The sequence below is a fragment of the Caloenas nicobarica genome, chromosome 10 (assembly GCF_036013445.1).
Source record: "Caloenas nicobarica isolate bCalNic1 chromosome 10, bCalNic1.hap1, whole genome shotgun sequence".
NCBI classification, from domain to species: Eukaryota; Metazoa; Chordata; class Aves; order Columbiformes; family Columbidae; genus Caloenas; species Caloenas nicobarica.
Genome location: NC_088254.1, coordinates 21,592,607 through 21,613,447, shown reverse-complemented (window position 1 = coordinate 21,613,447; position 20,841 = coordinate 21,592,607). Strand labels below are relative to the sequence as shown.

The window sequence follows — 20,841 nt, the reverse complement described above, 5'->3', positions numbered from 1 at the left end:
AAACAATAAATCGAAGAAAATTGAAAGTAGATGGCACTTTGCTCTCATTCCTTTTACTTGAAGAAAAAGGATGAGCCAATAGTATCAAGGGCTCAGAAGAGATGGAGCCGTGATTTTTGGTTTTGCTAATTAGCAACAGCCTCTTGATGCGTGTGGGAACACAAGACACAGTTTTATTTCAAGTATGTTACCAACATTAAGTGAAAAAAAAAAACCCCAAAACACGCTGCCTTTGATGTTGAAATGCAGGTCGCATGCTGAGCCAAAGCAGCATTATTACACTTTTCTCCTTTAAGCTTAAGCCCACACAGTTTCAGTTCTACGGCAGGATCTCTGAGCACTCTGATTGTAGGAGTTAATTGCCTGTATGCTGAACGAGGCAAGTACGTTAGAATAAGAGACCTGTTATTTCCATTAGCTGTGACTTTGACATAATGCAAGGAGCTCATCTGAAGAGCAAGTTTCAAGGTATTCCTCATTCAGAGAAATAAAGAACACCCTGTCACTAGTCTTGGCCTTGCCCGCACCAGCCGCTCGTGCTTTCTCTCGCTGCTGCAGCCGTGATGGGTTCTCGGGAGTGACACGATCACGAGCGATGCAGCTGCTCACCTGAGTGACTGCAGCAAAACGCTGGAGTGGAAAGAGAACCACACTTAATAAGGAAAACAAACTATAAATATCGGGCTTTTTTGGAGACCCATGTATACAAAACTTGAATGCATTAACAGCCTGGATTCTGTAATGTAGATGCAATTGCATCTCTTTTGTTTTGTAGTGTTATAAAATATTCCAAGTTGCTTGGCTTTTCTTGCAAGAGTTCTTTCCCCCCCACACGATCTGATACTGGAATATTTCTGGAATGCAGGAAGCGCTGAACTATGAACAGCAGTAGAAACAGCAATAGTTGGTTTCTTATTTGGTTACTGGAATGGTGATGACTCTCCCATAAAGTACAGTAAACTCAAAACTATAAAATCTGTACTTACAGACATGTAGGAGCGTGTGCCAACAAACGAGTTTGCCATAGAATCTATCAGTTGTCCACTGACACCAAAATCACACAGCTTGATTTCACCTCTGGAGTTTACCAAAATGTTAGATGGTTTAACATCTGGGAAAAAGTGAAAGGGCGATTTATATTTCTAATACATCAAATGGGAAATTTGACAATGAAAGCAACATGAAAAGTGAGAGTTACCATGTGTCTCCTTTTGTTTCCCTTCTAACTATGACACAATTCCACTCCTTCTCTGGGAACACTCGGAGACCTGGTTCCCTACCCAGGCCCATTTCACAGGCATTCTATTTAAATATAGATAAATAAAAATACTTTAAGATTACAAGTGCAAAAAAGTTGTTAGTTTTAAGATTCGATTTCACCCTGTTTCCCGGCCTTCGAATATTAAGTTTGAGTATCTACATCCTCCTTGCAATGACTAACATTTGAGATCAATTTGAAAGTGTGTGTCAGCATATCTCCTCTTCAATGTTCGTCTGCCCAGAAATAATCAATAACGAAGCCCTACATATTTATTTCACAAAGCTCAATAAACTATGGCAGCCACACCATCATTGTTACTTGGCCTTCGCACGTACACAACCATAAATCATCCTATAGCAAAACAGTTCTCAAGTGTGTTCTTGCTGTTCTGGGTTTTGTTTGGGGTTGTTTTTTCCTTTTTGTGGGTTTTACTTGGGCTTTATTTTTTTTGGAGGGGGGTGGCCTTGTTTTTGGTTGGTTGGTTGCTGGGTTTTTTAAGAGCTCTGAAAAAATAATTGTTATTGAAATGCTACATTTAAAATACTTGGAGATTGTTTACCTGTGATAGAACCCCCTTATGATTTTGTATTTATCACTTTTTCTAAATGGAAATTTAATAAGGGTCACTGGTAGCTAAGCAACTAATAACAGCTATTTGAGAATGCAAAGGTACAGAGAACAATTGTTTAGCATTTCTTTTATAGCTGTAAGACTTTTTTAATGTATCTTGTGGCTTAGCTGGTCATTACCAACGCATTATCGAGACAAGTAATGACAACTCACAGCTGCAAAGTAATGCTACAGAACAAAGGGGACTGTAAATTGGTTCTGAGGAAAGAGATCAGCTTGGCCTGTCAGAATTTCACTTTAGACTATGCTATTCAAAAGCACATCCAGCAGTCTAGAGTCTGTAGCATATTTTCATTTGCTTTTCACTTTTCGACACAGATAATTCCAGGTAGTTTTCATTTCGGTGACTGAGGAACTGATCTTGGTTTGTGATGTCAAGAGGATGTCACTGGAAAGATGATACTGATGTGACTCCTCCCCACTGGAAAGAGATCTCCATGCAGGTGATGCCCCACTGAAAAACATCCATGGAGACTGGAAATGAAGACAGAACTGTATTTCAGCTGTTTCTCTCCCCAACCCCCTCCTTTTAAAGAAGAAAACAAAGCCTGAGTGAAATTATCTATTTCTGGAAATCGTGGCTGCATTTTCTGGTTCCCGACATCACCTTATTAGGAAACTGAAGCCCTCCAGGCACACTGGAAACAGTGTTTTGTGATGATTTGTGTCTACACAGGTTCTTCCAGACTCAGCTGCAGGACAGCGAGTCTACAGCTTGTCCAGTTTGCTTGGAGTGAGTATCAACGCCCAGAAATCAACAGGAACCGCTCCCTGGGCCTGGGGACACCTTCCTCCTCCCACAGAGAAAAATCCCGGCTGCTTTCCCAAGTACAGTTTTCCTCCTTATGGAGGGGGAAGAATATGGGCAGTTATTTTGTAGGTAGCACTTGGAATTTTCCATCCCTAGCAAAGTAACTGGCTTATAAACATTGGTCTCCTCAATAGATTCTCCTCCTACAAGAGCAGCAGAGGTTCTGGGCAGTTTGTGGAGCTGTTTACCAGAAGGAAAGAGAATGTTGGACACTGGTTAACTGAGCAGAGCTTCAGTAAAGTGAGATTTCAGAGGCCTCCTGGGCAGACAGCTGAACCTTCTGCAAGTTCTGCCTCCTTTGTATGAGTTTTGACTACTTGTAGAGAGCTCACCACAAGTACACTTTGCAATTAAAAGGAATAGGAGCTTGACCTTTCAGTTTAAAATTCCAGTAGGGAAAAAGCAAAATCAAACCAACTAAACAAACAAACAAAATCAAAGAACAAGCAGATGGTGCAGTGAGTCAGGCAGCAGAGATCAGAGATTCCCGGCTACACGGGAATCTGCACCTAAAGTTCCGTGTAAAAATGCAAGGTGGAAAAAACAATGTTTGCAAAATATGCTGGAAGGACTGCAGAGCCTGCACAAGTTGTAGATATGGCCTCTGGATTGGTACTGCTTATCTGTGCATGTCTACTAGTACAACTCAGAACAAAGACATAAATCCTCGCTTATCTCTACAGCTCATGAATACTTCATGTTCATAATTAAATGGCAAAAAACAACATTAGCATTCCACTGTCAGTGAACAAAATGACATTCTCCTTATAAGCATCTTCCACACTCTAGAATCCACCTGGTCTCTCAAAGACTTCGCTTGTACCTTCAGTGTTTCTCTAGCCGATAATCCCACACTTTACCTTTCTTACAATAACACAGCAAGTCATTGTTCCTCGCTGGAGATTTATATAAAATTTGCCTTTCCCTAAGCGTTCTCATTTTCCTCACAAGGCACCCAGTGTGATCAGAGCATGACGTTTGGAAAGCTGCTGTCTTTCCACCCCTCTAAATGTAGCATGCTACACTATTTTAACTCCAGAGTGCCTGAGCACTTCAGCAGTTTCTCTGGAAACCAGAGATTTGTGTCGCCAAATGGCACAGGAATGCCAAGGCATCCTTCACAATACGTGCAGTAACTCAAAAGAGACCGACAAATCTAGGGAGGAAGACCAAGTGTGCTACATCCGTGAAGTATTTCAGTTTTAAAGAAAGTGAAAGGACACTTCATGTATCATCCCAGACAACCCCGAAACAGAGCTGTGCAATTCTAGAGAAGTCCTTAGCCAGTTCAGAGGGATGGATACATGACACTGAGAAAGGAGCTAGTTAATAAAATGATGTTTCCAGGACTTACAGGATGTCTTGTAATCTCTGTAAGAGCTGGGCCTCCTCTGCCCGAGCTCTGCTCTCTGAAACCAAGGTGGCCCTGGACATTATCACAACACCATAAGGCAAGAATTTCTTTTGCATGGAGGTTAGCGAGTAGCCAGACACTTGAGAACGTATTTGTCTTGCAGCACATTATTGGCACCTTCCAATCCTGATTTCCCAAGGTGGGATCTCGTGAGAAGACGCCAGGAACCAACACCAGAACAGACCGTTGAGAGCATCCCTGTGCTCTGTGGTACCTCCTGCCCTGGAGCTGCTGGATGCAACTGCAGCTCAGGCACCTCACAAAGCATTTTCTATGCAAGAGGAGACTTACAGAGTGAATTACACTCCAGATCACGCTCAAAAATACATAAAATTATGTTCTGATTAACTTACTTATTCATCCAAAGACAAAATACCACAAAAAAAAAGTTTGTGTGTCTTAATAGCCTGTGGCAATATACTTCGTAATTAGTTACAAGACATTTCTTTCACTGTCATTTAGTGCCTTCTGGTAATAATCACAGAGGTAAATAGAGCCACAAAAAGTAGCATTTCTGTAACATTCCCTGTTACAAATATCTTTATTTAATCAAATAGGAAATACTAATGAAAATATCTACCACAGTCGCACTCCTTGCCCCTTCCTTTTCTGTGCCTGCTTTGTACCCACCAGTTTGTCTTTCAGAAGTTTTGCAATTTCTATCATGCCTTTTCAGAGAAGAACAAAATAAAGCACAGTGGCCCAGATGAGCTAATTGTCTATAAAAAGACTGTATTTACCATTCCTTCCTTAATAAGCCCTTATGACTTCTTCCTTGAGCTGCCTGTAACGACAAGTGAATACCTTTCCCCAGAGCTCACAGCTTATCCAGGACAGATCTGTGTGCAGAAGCAGCTTAAGCTGAACCTTGTATAGAGGAGCCACCATATTCCTTTTCTTTTTTTTCCCTCCTGTCATTTATGTTGTTACTTCTTGATCAATCCAACAGAATGCAGCACTGACAAGTTTCGTTTATTTATTTTTCATTCCTTTCTTTCAGGTCAGCATTATTATCGGTCTAACAGTCTCTCACGTTTGGAATGCTGCATGCTAGCTTCTGCTGATCATTACAGAAAAATTAACGTTTTATAGAATCCTTACCCTGCAAGACACTTCTGTGAATTTTTGCCCTATGGGATGAAATTCTGTATGATAGATGTCTATAAATAGCATGTGTAAGAGAGCTGATAGAAGAAGTGACTTGCTTTCAGAAGTTTTAATGGCAATAACAAACACTGAATTGTCAAATTAATTTTAGGTCAGAGGTTGTGACTGTGAATCTCTCCAAAGATTTTGTCGTTGCACTTCATAGATCTGTTACTACCAGAAGACTAGCAGTTGTGAGGAAGAAAAAGACACAGTTGGACAATGCTTTTTGTAATATAGTTTTCTTCAAACAGTTAATTATGTCATTGCACAAACCCATTAATAGGTGTCTTATCCAAGTGGCTTCTGCTTCTCTTCCCCTCTTAAGCGAGTGCAGGAATGGAAACTACATGAAGGGTTTGCCTCACTATGTGTTGCCTCATTTCAAGTGCTGACATTTCTAAGAAAGATACCGCCCACAACCCTGCTACACAGGGTTTATCTTCATTGCAGCTACACCAGGCAATGGTTACTCAGCCCAAGTGCCACGGCTGCAGGTAGAACTGCAAGAGCATCTCTAGTGCACAGCACAGTCCTGACTGCAGCCTCTGCTTCTGTGCCTGTGTTCACCTAGGAGCTTATCACGTACTGTTTTCGTATCGGAAAAGCATTGTTCTCTCCCAGAAAATGTGGGAAGACTCATTTGGCATTTAAAGGAAACAGAGGCTGAATCACTGGGGTGCTTCAACATATCCCTGTCTTCACTGCAAAGGGAATACTTGTGGTCTGCAGTTACATTTCCACCTCTAGCACATCCTCCCCACCAGGCAAGTCACTCTGGCAACAAGCAGCTTCCAACAGGCAGAAATTCTGTGTGGACACTTTCCAACAGACTACACGCACATACCAGGTTGAAGCATGGATTATAAGCCCAGATAAACTGCAGTAAGACAGCAGAAGTTGAAGATAAATGACAACCATAGTGAAAGATTCAGATAAAAAAAGTTTGCTTTATACTACCCAAAAAAAGCTCTCTGAACTAAAGTCATACTGAACCTTAAAGAACCAACCATATTAAAAAAAAAAACGTATTTTAACTTGAATAAAAATTATATTCAAGGAAAGTTACAATGTAAAATTTTTATCTTACCTCTGTGCATTATTTTATGCTTTTCTCTCAGATATGTGAGTCCTTTTATTACCTAAAGACAAATAAAAGAAAAATTTTCCATTTATCAAACAGCAAAGATAATTGCATGCTTTGTCTGTACAAGAACTCCAACTGAATGCAACATAACAAACCCAAAGTGTGCTCGCTGCAAATCAATATTTTGTTTTCATTTGTACGTCCAGCTCAGACTAGAAAAACAGAATCAACTGAACCCTTACCGGAAGTTTTGCATATACAGCTTGTTGCGCAAGAGATATGAAAAGGTATTATTTAAAGTTTTTTAATGAAATGATGTTCATTTTGTTCCCATCCAGAAGAAGCAGCTGATAGGAAAGCAGAAAAATCAAAGTAAAGACAATAAATGTGCTATTCACTGCAATGCCCTGAGCTACCAAATAATGACACGTACAAAGGTTGCTTTTTAAAAGACAGCACCAGACTTAAAAATCTGGTAATATTGCTCTTTCGCACATCGTTCGGTGCCGAAGTGGCGGTTTCCCGGATCTGGCATTACCACAGCCACAAACGTACCCGCTGCCGGCCTCCCAGAGCGACCGAGGCACTTACCGCAATGCTGACTTTGCCCAGGATCTGCTCGGGAATTCTTCCAGCCTTTTTCAGTACTTGATCTAACGAGCCGCCATCCTAATAATAAATATTCAAATAGTCAAGCTCTAATCAAATTACTCTGAAACATTTTAAAAAAGGACTATAGACCGAAGACAATTTGGTGAGGAAAAAAAAAGCTGGTTTTCATGTTTGATTTAATATTGTTATGGTACATATCTGAAAAAAAAAATCAATCTTTCCTCAGTAGGAATCAGTCAGCTTTATGTTTATTTTAAACAAACATTTGGCCAGGAACAACATCCACTCAAATAAACACTTCATACAATGATGCTCCGTACAGTTATTTCCATGGTTTGGCTCTTGTTAAGTACTGTCCACAAATAGCTGTAGACCAAGCATTAGGAGTTTTACAGATTTCTGTAACTTTCACACCGAAGCAATAACGTGCATTTTCTCCTTGTCACAGCCATCACATGAGACGCTTTCCCCTCCAAAGACAGAGCAAGGAGGACTGAAGCACCGCAGAAGATTTTGTGAGCCTGATTATGGGGATAAAAATTCATTATACTGGAAAAGACCACGTTTTATTCCTAAATATAACAAGTGCCAGTGCCACCCCATGACAACAACTAAGCCCAGATCCCTGTTCTCTCATCCCCCTGAAAAAACCCTGCACAGGGAAAGTTGGGTTCTCTTAGTTCTGCACATCCAGGGCGACTCTGTCAGCTTCCAAGGACAGAAGGTTGATCTGGAACAGCCCTCAAAATACCAAAATAGGAAAAAAATGGTTTTAAAGTTTTCATGGTAAGTAGCAGCCTTGCTAATCTGATTAGCTTAAACAAATTGAATGCATGCACACACACCCCCAGCGAAGTCAAATATATTCCTCTGTTGCTAAGGGCTTCTGAGAAGGAAAACTGTCGAAAATTATACTTAGCAACTGATTCAACAATATGCTTGTGCATAAGTTCTTGATTCTCTAGAATAGTGAACATAAAATCAAAAGAATAAATTAAAAAGTTCTCTCTCGAATTAGAAAACAATATCCTGTTGTCCGGATCAGCATTTGACACCTCCCAGTACTCAAGACAAAAATCCAGCTTGAGAAAGTAATTACCTTCTGCCTTCACACATCCTTTCGAAGTTTTCATCACCATTTATACACGTGAAGAAAAAAGCTAGAATCTATGCCAAGTTTTATTATTTGAGGACTAAAATCTAAAACCCTTATGAGAAGGAAAGTATATAAATACTTATTTAGTCACGTATTTTTTGTAAAAACCACACCCACATACACCACACTCGATTAAAAATACACCAACAGAAAAACAAAGTCTATATGAATCTCCTGCATAACCAGTCTGCATTTCTGGGCAGCTGTCTAAGCTGAGACACCAGTATATTAACAAAGATTTCATATAGAAAAACACTTTTTCCTTTCCCTGAAGACTAGATCCAACCCTGGGAGAGGCTGAACACGATTCACTTGCCTCGTGTTGGCTGTAACGTCCAGTGTCTTTCAAGAGCAGTTTCCAGTCCTTTTGCCTGTTAAATACCTGCTGCTAAGCAAAGTTATGTATTTGATTTTGAATTTATGTACCTAAAAATATAAACCACTTCAATCTTCAAGTTCCACCTCCAACTTTTTGTTCATATTCATACTTACGTTTTGTAACTCGCTGCTAAAAATAAGAATTTTGACTGGCAATCAGTGAAAGAAAGATAAGCACAGAAAAAGACAGTGGAGATTCTCATCTACTCTTTTATCCAAAAAGAGACCAAAAACTTCCACCTAATGATCTGCATTAAGCCAACAGTTTAATGGCTTAATTAAGACTACAATTTCAATAATCTACCTTTTCTATTTCATATCTTACTGATCAATTGTTCTGTGTGTAAAAATCTTTTATCCAGGCTGACTTAGCCCAGATTCAGCCCTGAAATACCAGATTTTGTACTGCCTTGCCTTAAATTGAAGAGATTTCTACTGTCAGATAGGTCATTCCCTGTTTAGGAATTTACAAACCCTGATCGCTCCTGCTAATTTTCTCACTGATAAATAAACTGAGATTCTTTAGGCCTTTTATTTCTCAGTGTAATTATATAGGGCCACCACCTCTCCTGCAGCATGTGGCAACACGCACACTCTTAGCAACTGCAGATGTGCACATTTGTGACATTTAATGATGTATTGTGAGACAATGCCCAGACAGTCATTTTTTAAATATGTTTTCTTCATATTTTTCATTATTGTTTTCAATTTTGAGAAACTGACTTTACTATTCCCAATAGTCATTTGTTTTTTGAGGTATGCACACCTTCCATTCAGCCAGCACATGCTTAAAAACTGCATCATGATCACTCGTTCCTAGGCAACCATCGATTTCTTCTAAAAAATTCCCTTAGACTAGACCAGGGAAGCATTAAAACAATCCCATTTACTTTCCAGAAAAAAAAAATAAAGTTTCTCTCCCAAGTTTTGTCAGGGAAATAATAAAAAGGTCTTTAGATTTATTGCATTTCAGACTGTCAAAAGCATCCTCTACTAAGCAAGTGAGGCAAAAAAAAAATCTGACTGACCTGTAATTAAAATTACAGAAAATTTACTTTTAGATTCCATATGGTTAGAGAAAGGCAAACAGATGTCAAGAAGAACGTGTACTTTTCTATTAAAATGAAACAGTTTAAAATATTTTTGGCATTAAAAGAAGTTGTTGTGTTGGGTTTGCATGGCAAGGTTGTGGTAACAGGGGGGGCTACATGGGCGGGATCTCTGGAATTTGCTTTGGTGGAAGCTTCCAACAGCTTCTCAATTGGTTCCAAGGCTGAGCCTCTGGGATAACATAGTTAAGGGAGGGGAAAAAAAAAAAAAAAAAAACAACGAGAGAAACCACTCTGCAGACACCAAGGCCAGTAGTGGACGGAGGAGGTGCTGCGGGCACCAGAGCAGAGGTTCCCCTCAGCCTGTGATGAAGATCGTGGTGAGGAAGGCTGTCTGACCCCTGCGGCCAGGGAGGTCCACGGTGGAGCAGATCTCCACCTGCAGCCAGGGAGGTCCACGGTGGAGCAGATCTCCACCTGCAGCCCCACACCAGAGCAGGCTGTGACCCCATGGGAAGTCCACACTGGAGCAGGTTGTGACCCCATGGAAGGGACACACGCTGGAGCAGTTCATGAAGAACTGCCACCCGTGGGAAGGACCCACACTGGAGAAATTACTGCAGAAGTGTCTCCTGTGGGAGGGACCCCACACTGAATCAGGGGAAGAACGTGAGGAGGAAGGAGCAGGAGAGACAATGTGATGAACTGACCACAACTCCATTCCCCGTCCCCTGTGCCACTCGGGGAGAGGAGGCAGAGAAAATCAGGAGTGCAGTTAAGTCCAGGAAGGGAGGAAGAGGATGGGGGAAGGCGTTTTAAGATTTAGTTTTTATTTTTTCATTATCCTACTCTGACTTTGATTAGTAATAAATTAAACTAATTTCCCCACCTCAAGTCTGGTTTGCCCAGGACAATAACAGCTGCGTGGTCTCCCTCTCCTCATCTCGACCCACAAGTATTTAATTGTATTTTCTCTCCCCTGTCCAGCTGAGGACCCTGATGTCCAGCCAGGATCAACCCACCCCAGGTGTATTAGATCCTTCTGGTCTTGTTCACTTCCTGTGCACTAGTGTTTATAATTGTGTTTTCTGTAAAATTGGGGGGGGGGGGGCGGGGCGGGGGAGAGGCAAAATATGGATTCATCTAAATAAGATTAAACTAGATTCTCTTTATCGTAGCTACCAAGGACTGTACAGCTGTAGCATGAGAGTGACCTGGTCTGTTCTATAAAAACAAAACTAAACCCAAACCAGAACAATATTTTTCAACAACACAGATCATGGATAAAGGAGAAGCAAATTGTGCATCTTACACTTCTACAGAAGAGCACATATTGGAGAAGGGGATAAAACAGATCATATCAATCCCAACCTCAGAATTGCAGAGCAAATCTGAAACACAGTATTTGATTCTTTATTAGTGCAGAAAGATCTACTTCATTAACTTAAGTCCTGTCGACACTCTGGTTTCGCATTAATGTTCTGTTAATAACTTCAGGCTAGGACAGTTTTATACATACTTACCATATGTTCCATGCAAATGCTGATTTCTCCATCACTGTAAAAAGCTCCGTAAAAGCCCACTATGTACGGAGAGTTGCACTCGTGTAGAACTTGCAGCTCACGGATGATCTGGTTTCGAATAGCTGGCTTGATCTCTAGATGAATTAACTGTAAAATAACCCACTCTTATTATTTTCTTAGAGGCAGAGGGCCATTCAGAGAGGTTTTCAATAGGTGGCTGGATAAGGCCCTGAGCAGCCTCATCTCATATCCAACTGCTCCGGGCAGCTCAGACTATGTGACCTCGCAAGGCCCCTTCCAACCAGAATTATTCCATGACTTAACTGTAAAATAATCCATCCTTATTTTCTTAGTGGCAAAGGGAAAGGAAGACACCACAGTACAGCATGAGAAAGCTGAAACATCAGCACCCATTAAAGATACCAGATTTAGAGAAAAAAAAAAAAAAAGAAAAGGAAGTTATCCCTAAAATAAATTCTATTATATAAACCAAGAGAGGTTCTCTATGTTACCCAAGCATTCTGCCTCCAAACCACCTCGAAGAGAACAGCCAAACCCTTTTAACTATTTCCCATTAAAAATGACCCCAAAAATTCCTATTTTGGCAAGGTCTTAATGAATGACAGCTATTAAGGCATAATCTCTTGAAACTACCGACAATGTAAACAACATCTAGGACACTAACTTTTTAAATTTAATAACAAATCAGCAGCAGCATTTCATGGATTACAAAAAGTTAAAAGGAAGCAGCAAGTTTACCAAGGGGACTTTTTCAAAGAGGATGCATTTTCATATTTGAAAGCTACAGGAGCAATAGCAACATTCCAAGTGAGTTGTAGATAATTTCTTCCTTCAATTCAAAATTCAACCAAAAGAAACTTTCAGACATCTATTACAAAACAGATGAGATTGTACAGTCTCTCAACTCAAAAGAACAAAAAACCCTATTATTTTATTGATAATTCAAATTCTGATTAAGAAACTAAAATAAATTACCAAAATTCCTAAACATTCAATTGCAATAATGTTGTTTTGAGATACTCATCACAGCATACGAGATTATTCAAGACAAGTTATTTATGCTACAAAATGTGGGATTTCCATCTCTTCACAAAATACTTATCCATCAGAAACATTTTGTTCCAGAAGATTTTCTTCACGTATGTTTCCTATTCATCATTCAGAAAACGAAGCTCTTTATGTTGAAGAAAAGCCACGAACAAACATCTAAAGGAAACATGTCAGAGCCAAACTGACTCAGAAGCAGCTGCTGAAAAATATCTGCACAGGTGTTTGTCAAGCATTAGCGGAAGAAACAAGCTGAACCTCACATTAAAAACTCCCCAAACTGAATATAAATGCAAGGGGGAGACTATGTAAAATATTTTGTTCCACTAGACTGTTTCTCTCATAAAAAACAAGAAGTCTGTTTCTTTTGTGAAAGAGAAGATTAAGACACATTAGTCAATATATGAAAGAAAAATTGCAGTTCAGAAGACATCTAAGTTGCATCAAATATTAATGAATTGCAGCAAAATTTCCTGTTAAATCCACAGTAGGTGAAAAAAAAAAACCCAAACAACTAAATTGATTTAGTTGAAGGAAACTTCAGTGATTCGTGTATTTTGTAATTCTCCTCCTTCAGCAGCAGGCATTTTTCTTTGCTTCTCTCCCAGCTGCCAGTGTACTGAGCACAGTTACTCTTATTAAAGTCAGTACACGCACATTTTCCTTTAGGTTTGCTGAAGATGACAGTGGACTCTTCTTACAAAAACCACCAAAACTGAAGTCTTGCAACTTGTCAATTTAAAGAAATGGAATTTTTCAGTGTAGTGTAATAATGGGACCTGGGATTTGAGCGTGACCTGTGTTTTATCCCTCTCCAAGGCCAGGCTCTGTTTCCCAATCCTGCCATCCCACCCACTGCGGTACAAGGAACCTTTTCCTGGAAGGAAAAGGCATGAGGTGCCCAAACAGAAATAACTGGGCAGTATCACAGATGCATTTCCCTTTCTGTATTTGGTTCCCAGGGATACTGAGAGGAAGTGAAAGCTCCTCACATAAACCAAATGAGAATTGAAACATCAAGCCAGTTCCATGAACAACAACAACAAAATCTCAGTTGTCTTACAAACTAGGTCACAACTGCTAATGGTTGTAAAGCATAAAGCTGAATTCTTGAAAAATACTCTTGCCAGAAGAACTGGTACCTTTTTGCACAGAAGCCACCTGCACCCCATGATGAAACTATAAAACAGGAGATGTCACTGTGTTCCAGTGTATTCCCTCACTCTCAGTTTTTGGAGTTCTCATTTTTTCCAGTATCATCCAGAGGCCCTTTTCTGATCTGCAGCTGTGAAGGAAGATCTGGGGACAGGTCATATTTTTTCCACTCCTCTAAACTTATGGCCCAGAATACAGGATATTGTCACTTTTCCCTACCGTATATCTTTCAGTAGTGTTTGGACTTTCTACTCATGAGTGAGTCCACCACATTTTCATTGCAAGATATATATCCAGCTGAAGAGATCATATTTGTCAAAATGGGAAAGGAAAAAAAAAGGCAGGGGGCAATAATTAATGCCTATCTTTTCATTATAAACACATGGGACACTATTTCTAAAAAAAAAAAAAAAAAAAACCAAACAACAAAAACCACACACAAAACAAAACAAACAAACAACAAAAAAAACCCAAAACCACCACACACACCACACCTGGGAAGTTTAGGATAAGTGCCATCTTTCCTACTTTTTGAAACGCATAAACTTTTCTGAAAGTTGGCATAAAAAAAAAAAGTCTTTTTTGTGTGTGTCAACACCACACATTCCTTCAAATGAAGCCACTGCATTTTATCAGACAACCTCCTTAATAAAAATCATCCTTAAGTTCCTATTTTTAAGGCACGCACCTTTCTTGCCATTATGAGGCCAGAAGGCTTGTGAGACACTTTGAAGACCACACCGCCGTTTCCTGCTCCCAGCTCACTGATCTTCTCAAAATCATCATCCTTCAGCTCTCCGACTTTCTGTTTCTGGGTAAGGAAAGCTTCAAGGCGCTTTCGCTGCTGTTCATCCAACTCTAGTTCTTCCAGCTTCTTCTGAAGTGCTTCCAAATTTGTCCTGCACAGCAGAGAAAGAACAGATGATTATTAAGCTGTTGGAGCTTACCCAGCAGTGGTGCAAGAGGAAAAGCACTGAGGTCAGAGACTAAATCCACTACATTTTTGCACCATTATCCATTATATAGAAGGACCTGACTTGTACAGTCATCCCCATGAGAGACAGATATTATTGGAACTCTGATTTAAGTAAGCAGTATTTTATTCCAGATAAAACAATGACATAAACAAAGAGACGATACCCAGTTTCCCCATCTTTGATGTTCTGCCCAAATTCACGCATGTTAAATTTCGCTACCTGCAGGAGCAGCTTAATGACTCAGCAGTTCTGATCAGAGATCTCCTGAATTGCAGCACACCATTCCACACTATTTTTACTCTTGCATTTTCAAGGATTGTGTTGTGATTTCCTACAGAGTTTGTCTAAATGTTTTACCTACTTCAGAAGCTTTTTATTCGCATATCAGTACAAAGTCAGCATGCACAGCCAAACATACATTAAAAACACAGCCACTGGAAACCCAAAAGTCGGGTTTTCGGTTTGGTTTTGTTGGGTTTTTTTTGGTTTAACTGTGGAAAAGAAACAACCAAAAGGTTTTAAGTTTACTTTGTCTTTTGTTTAAGCATCCATCTACTAGAAATCTAGGTTTAATGTGATTAGGCAATACAAAATAGAAATACAAAACTTTAAACAGCAGTTAAATTTGGGACTACAAACAAGTTCTGTTTCTCAGTAAGACTCTTCGATAACTTCAGATCCCATGAAAACGCTTCATTCCAATAATATGACAATTTAAAGGCTCATTTAAAATTCCCAGCTTCCAACTGCAACAATAAGTAGCTGCAAGAGTAAATATTTAACAGCAAATACCTGTTTTGCTTAGCCAAATTTAATGTCATGTTCCCAGGGACACGGTGTTGCTACGATGAAAAGGTTGAGGAACAGAATCTACTTCTTCAGAGCCTAAACCACTTTCCATTAAAAAAACCCTAAGTTTTCACCAATAGTTCAGAAAGCTATTTTTATTTATCACTTCATAAAATGTCCACTTTCAAAATATGCTGTACAAAATGACATTATCCGAATGCCCAGCAAGGTGCTAGACAGTTGAGAATATATTAATATAAGGTTGATTCTTCAAGCAGCAACAACTAATAACCCTCAGACTCAAGAGAATGACGGAATTGTGAGATGAAACCCCTAATGCACTCCCAGGCAAGATAACAAGCTTGGTCTGACTCCACGTAAGGTTTAACTGAGGCAAATAAAAATATAAGTATTCACAGCTCTTCCTTACTACAGAATCACTCCGACAGTTCAAGCAATGACACACTCCTACTTCATTTATCAGTTTAAATATGTTGGACAGGATGCAATTGCTAAGCTAACTTAGGAAGTGATAATACTTAGAAGAACTAAACAGAGGAAGCAGAACAAGCCCTTTGATGGAAAGGTGAGTTCTGGTCAGTCTGTTATTCTGACACTTTAATAGTCCAAGCATGAGATTACCAGGCAACGCTTGGGACCAAGTTTCACCGAACACTCACCCTGGGCCAGTGTAATTTGTCAATGCTGCTCAAAACCAGAATAGAATTGATGTTTTTCATTCTGGTCCTTTGCTTGAAGCACTAAATATTAATCAATTTCAAATGTAAATAGGTAAATTAAAAAAAATACGATTTATATCATTGAAATTGTTGGTGATGATCTACTCCTGCTATTTCTTAGAGGCAGGACTTGAGTAGTTTCAGTTTTGAACTTGAACTACTGTAAGAAAACTATCCCCTGACTGATTAACTATGACTGTTATCTGGACCCTCACCACAGAAAAGCATCCAGTCAAGCCACAGTGCGAAGCACAGACCAAAACGGGCGGAAAAGTAAATAATTGCATATGAAGTCTTATAAATGAAACTAAACCAACACATAAATATTCCCTTTTCTGTTTTTTGTAAGTCAGTTCATCACTAGGACACCACAAAAATGCTAAGGAGGCTTTGGTAGCTAAAAGTGGCAGCACACTAGTGTGCTCACGTCTGCCTCCAGAAGGAGCACTAGTAGTTACTTAATCTTATATAAGGCTTTTATTCAGAGACAAAGATTCCTATTAAAATTCATCACCATTACCTGCTGCAGTCTTGGAGTTGTTTTTTCACTGTCGAAGCACTACGCCTTTGCCAGAGGGGGAATCATCAAACCACCTCAGCGCTCCACTGTTCCAAGCACTACTCTAAAGCAACAGGTTATCATTTAATTTATTGTGATCAGTTTTAAAGCCAAGCACATACTAAACATACTGCACTAGGGAAAGAATCCAGCTTTTGTAACGTGATCATCTGAATGAAGCCTCAGGGAGGTCAGTGCTGTTTTCTCCATTTGTTAACGACACAGTGTAATTTCACAGAAGGCTATCAAATATATTTTTACTTGGCTAGCAGAAATGGATAAATGTGGATAAATAAGCTGGATAACCAGCAGACGACACCACGGCAGAAAATCTGCTGACTTCAGATACAATTATTACAAGATCTCCCTCTTCCAGACTAAATAGAAAGTTAAAAAACAAAAATATATACACTCAGGGCAAGTTTGGGGGGAGCTGTTTGTTTGCTTAGCCCCTGCAAGTACATCACCAGGTACTAGGTGCTCTAGAGGGGGAATTCTCTCCATCCACACTTGGTCAGGTAGGATCCATCTTATTAAGTCAACGTTACTTCTTCCATTTTACTCAAGGAATATGCCGACAGTACAGAGTCCTCCTAGTCACACAGCACTTCTGTAACTTCAAAAGTTTAAAAAGAATGCAAAACAGAACTTCAAAGCGTGATCTCCTACCAAATACACACAACCACACCCACCTCCCCCCAAAACAGCAACCGTCTGATGTGCACAGAGAAACTTCTCACCCATTACTGCAATTCGCACTTTGCAACGGGCCCATTTTAGAGACCAGAAGACAACAGCAACTGGACATCCTGGGGGAACCCACATCCACCTCTTCTGCAGCCAGTTTGTGGAATATCACGGGGGTGAGAAAGGTTTTCCAAGGAGGATCACAGAGATACCAGGAGCTTTTTGGACTCAGTGCCACCTCACCTGTACGGAAGCTCATCTCAGACTTTCGGAATTGTCTCACGTATCCCAGTCTCTCACCTCCCAACAATGGCGAAAAATGGATGCTTCAAAAAAATAATATTGGGTGGCAATAACGACAAAAGAAAGTGCACAGCAACACCTCTAATTACTGCTGGATTAAATGTTCTGTTCTCTGTTCCCACGGATGCACGTGGCCTTATCCACAAACTCCTGGATGGACAAGACGTGTCACAGATGCCATCACTCCACCAGGTTCCCAGGTCACTTTTTGAGCCCATAATACTGTTCCCTTTGGGTCTGGTTGTAGGTCTCTTCACACTTTCTTTTTAAAGATCAGAGCCCCCATGATTTATAACCACTGTAAACACGTGCCTATAACACCGTAGATACATATTAGTGAGTTAGGAGATAAAGAGCAAACTTGAACTTCCTACACACAGGCTGGGCAGGGAAGAATAACAGATTCTGCTGAGTGCTCTCACCCTGTACACAAAAATGGGCAGATGGCAAGAGGAGACTCCTCAGTTCACGCTTTTAGGGGCAGCCACCCCAGCACTGAAGAAAGCGCTCCTGGAAGAGATGCCTTAACATCTTATGGCATTTTTTTTTTATTCACATTAGTGAGAAGTTAATCAGATACTCAGTTCTAAAAGCTGCATTAAAGCTCTACTCAACCCTGAGAGAGAAAGAAGGGAAAAAAAAAGAAAAAGGTAGAGGAAAAAAAAGAGTCTGACAGTCTTTACAGTAATTTGTCAAACAGTTGTTCAAAGTTATTACTATCAGCTTTGCAAGCGGAACAATTAGCGTGAGTGAAAGCATAAAGAAGTACGTTCACTTTCAGATCTCCTGTCACATGAGGACACAGCTCAGGGGTTGTTTTCCAGAACAGTGACAGTGACGCTTTCCCCAAGCCCACACAAGTGTCAGAGAAGGAAGGAGGCAGCTTGCTCACTGCTTCACTGCCACCAACAGCCTCGACCAGCGAGCTGAAAGAAGCATTAGGAACACAGATATTCTGCAGTTTTGAAAACACGGACTACTATTTTGCGTGACTGTGCCAAACCTGGACAATCAGACAAATTTTTACTGAACTTTTCCTTTAACAAAGAACAGTTCACATGGAAGATAAAAGTAATCGCAGTAGCCACATAGCTCACAGCACAGGTGTGTCTGTCTGGGCTCACTCCAGAGCAGCCTCATAAAACCTGCAGTTAAACCAACAACTCACAAAGATCCAAACTCACTGTAAGTGCAAAGGAGCCTTGTTTTGGAGAAAGACACACTCTCTTTCAATTCCTACTTATTTTCGATTCTTGCAACATGCTAGAGGTGCATCATAAATTACCCTTTAGGTGGGACATATGATTGCCCAATACACCTGCTCATTTCTAGCATGAAGTTTAATGTCAGAAAATACCATTCCACTTTCACAATGCAACAGACACCGCAGGGCATATTCTGAGGTTTAATGCTGCCAGAAAAAAATTACCCCATAAGAATATGAGGCAGACAATCAGATGAAAATCTATTTCTTAGTCAAAGGTATGTAAAACTAAACCATTAGAGAAGTATTGTTCTGTCTGAAAAGTGTGCTGCTAGACTAATTCAATGTAAGAAATCTCATTTCTGTAAAGCTGAAAGCCACAAAATTTAAAAAAAAAAAAAGCGATATGACTTCAAGTCTCCTACCAATGGGACAACTTAACTTCAAAAACTCCTTATAGGTTGAGCTGGTGGGCAGGAATCTTTGCTTTAAGCTTCCTCCCTCTTTTGCTTTAGCCCAACCAACATCCCACTAAACATTTCACGACTATTTTTTCTTAAATAAGCTGAAGCACACCAAGCAACACATTTGAATTGAAGTCAGAGCTCCAAGAGAGTAAAGCCACAGACGCGAGCAGGGGCACAAACGGGCAGATACCGGATTTGTGCCCTGGGTGCCTCTTCCCACCAGGTTTTTTGGCAGCTGCTCCAGCCCCACTCGAGTTCCAGCCCTTCATCCCGCTGGTGGCAGCTGCCAGCAAGGCTCAGACACCCCGCTCGCATATTTAGCTCTATGGCAAAACAATCTAACTGTTGTTCGGGGTTTTTTCCTTATTCTTCCCCCCATCAGTTAAAAGGCTTCCTTAGGAATTACTGTGGCATTGAATTCAGATTGTCGCAAATAAATTCTGCCTTCTCAAATAAAGATATTCAAGAACTGAATCTCCAGAGCCAGAAATCCAAGTTCTCAATCTCCCTTTCATAAATATTTGTGCACCGACCACTGATTTTTCCTAGCAGGCACGACACACAATTAGAAAAAAAAAAAACACAACACACAACCAGAGCACAATTAACACTGCCTTATGAACAGAAAAAGGAACTTACCGTGTATTTAAAACACAATACAGAGGATAAATACAAGTTATAAAATTCCTATCATCAGCCAATGTGTATTTACAGAAGTCCTGCTTTTCCATTGTTTTATGCCTCTGAACTATGAGTTAAATTTAATGATAAAAGCAAGGGGTAAAGACGTGAAATAGTAATGGTAATAGTATCTTCACAACTCCCTTATGTTGTAGATACACAGCCTTTGAGAGACGCTACAATAATAAGAGAGATGAAGTTACAGTACTTGTGTACAAGGCCCGTGAAAAAGCCAGGATTAGAACTGAGATGCCTTCTGTGCAAGAGCTGAACAAGGAGAAGCACAAACTTCACCAAAAGCTGCAGTTAACACGTCAGGGACCAGGGAAGAATTGCCAGAATGTACGGATGAAAACATACAAAAAAACCCCACAACTTGGATTGAGAGAAAGCCCTGGATGGAAGGTTTAGATCTTGCCTACGTTTCAAGTGGATGGAGTGTATAACATAGAACATTTGGCAGTATAGCCATTCAGTGGGAGAAATTAGTAATTTTTACTTAATAGATGTATAGACTGTATACATATAGAAATATCCACATATAAATACACACATATCTATATCCAGACAGAATATTTTTCCCCCAAACAATGCATTCTGTGATTGTTGTATTTGCTACATTGAATCTGCTGACTCATCTTCCCACCACATTGCAAAAAGTTCTAGAAAAGCACAGAACAACGCTGAGTTGTAAAAAAAACACTGAAAGAAAGAATTGTTGCCCGGAAGTTTTAATGGTTTTAAAAACCCATAAATAGATTTTTAAGATGATATTTGTTCACCCAAAGAATGCCACACTGCTGGAATATCTCTGTCCTAGGTTCTCAGGCTGTAGAAAAGTAAAATAATCTGCTTCCATTCTTGCTGCTTTTGCATGTGTCACGCAGGCACAGATACCACTTTGTCCTTCCTTCTGCTGGATGCCTGGGAGGTGACCACATCCAGGCGAAAGACCAGAAGGTAGAAGTTCTGCTGAAATTCACTCTCCTGTTCTTCAGACAAAACTCAGGATGACAACAGCTTCTCAACAGATGTTTGCGCAGATACTGAGCAGTGAATTGTCTTTCCCAGTTGTTCAATTCCTGTGGGCACTAACTGGCAGAAAGCCTTGAGCATCCATTCCAAAGTGCGATCCAGATTTTGT

The 20,841-nt window shown here is 40.1% G+C and overlaps 1 protein-coding gene across 2 annotated transcripts in view; it reads right to left on the bottom strand.

Moving 5' to 3' along the window:
* MAP2K1 (mitogen-activated protein kinase kinase 1) overlaps window positions 1-20,841 on the bottom strand; it is a 35,099-nt gene that overhangs the window by 6,756 nt on the left and 7,502 nt on the right. For both annotated transcript variants that reach the window (XM_065641496.1, XM_065641498.1), the window contains exons 2-6: window positions 13,979-14,189; window positions 11,068-11,214; window positions 6,941-7,018; window positions 6,353-6,404; window positions 987-1,111 (exon numbers count right to left, since the gene is read on the bottom strand). In XM_065641496.1, coding sequence (XP_065497568.1) covers window positions 987-1,111; window positions 6,353-6,404; window positions 6,941-7,018; window positions 11,068-11,214; window positions 13,979-14,189 — 613 coding nt within the window. The remainder of the gene's footprint in view (window positions 1-986; window positions 1,112-6,352; window positions 6,405-6,940; window positions 7,019-11,067; window positions 11,215-13,978; window positions 14,190-20,841) is intronic.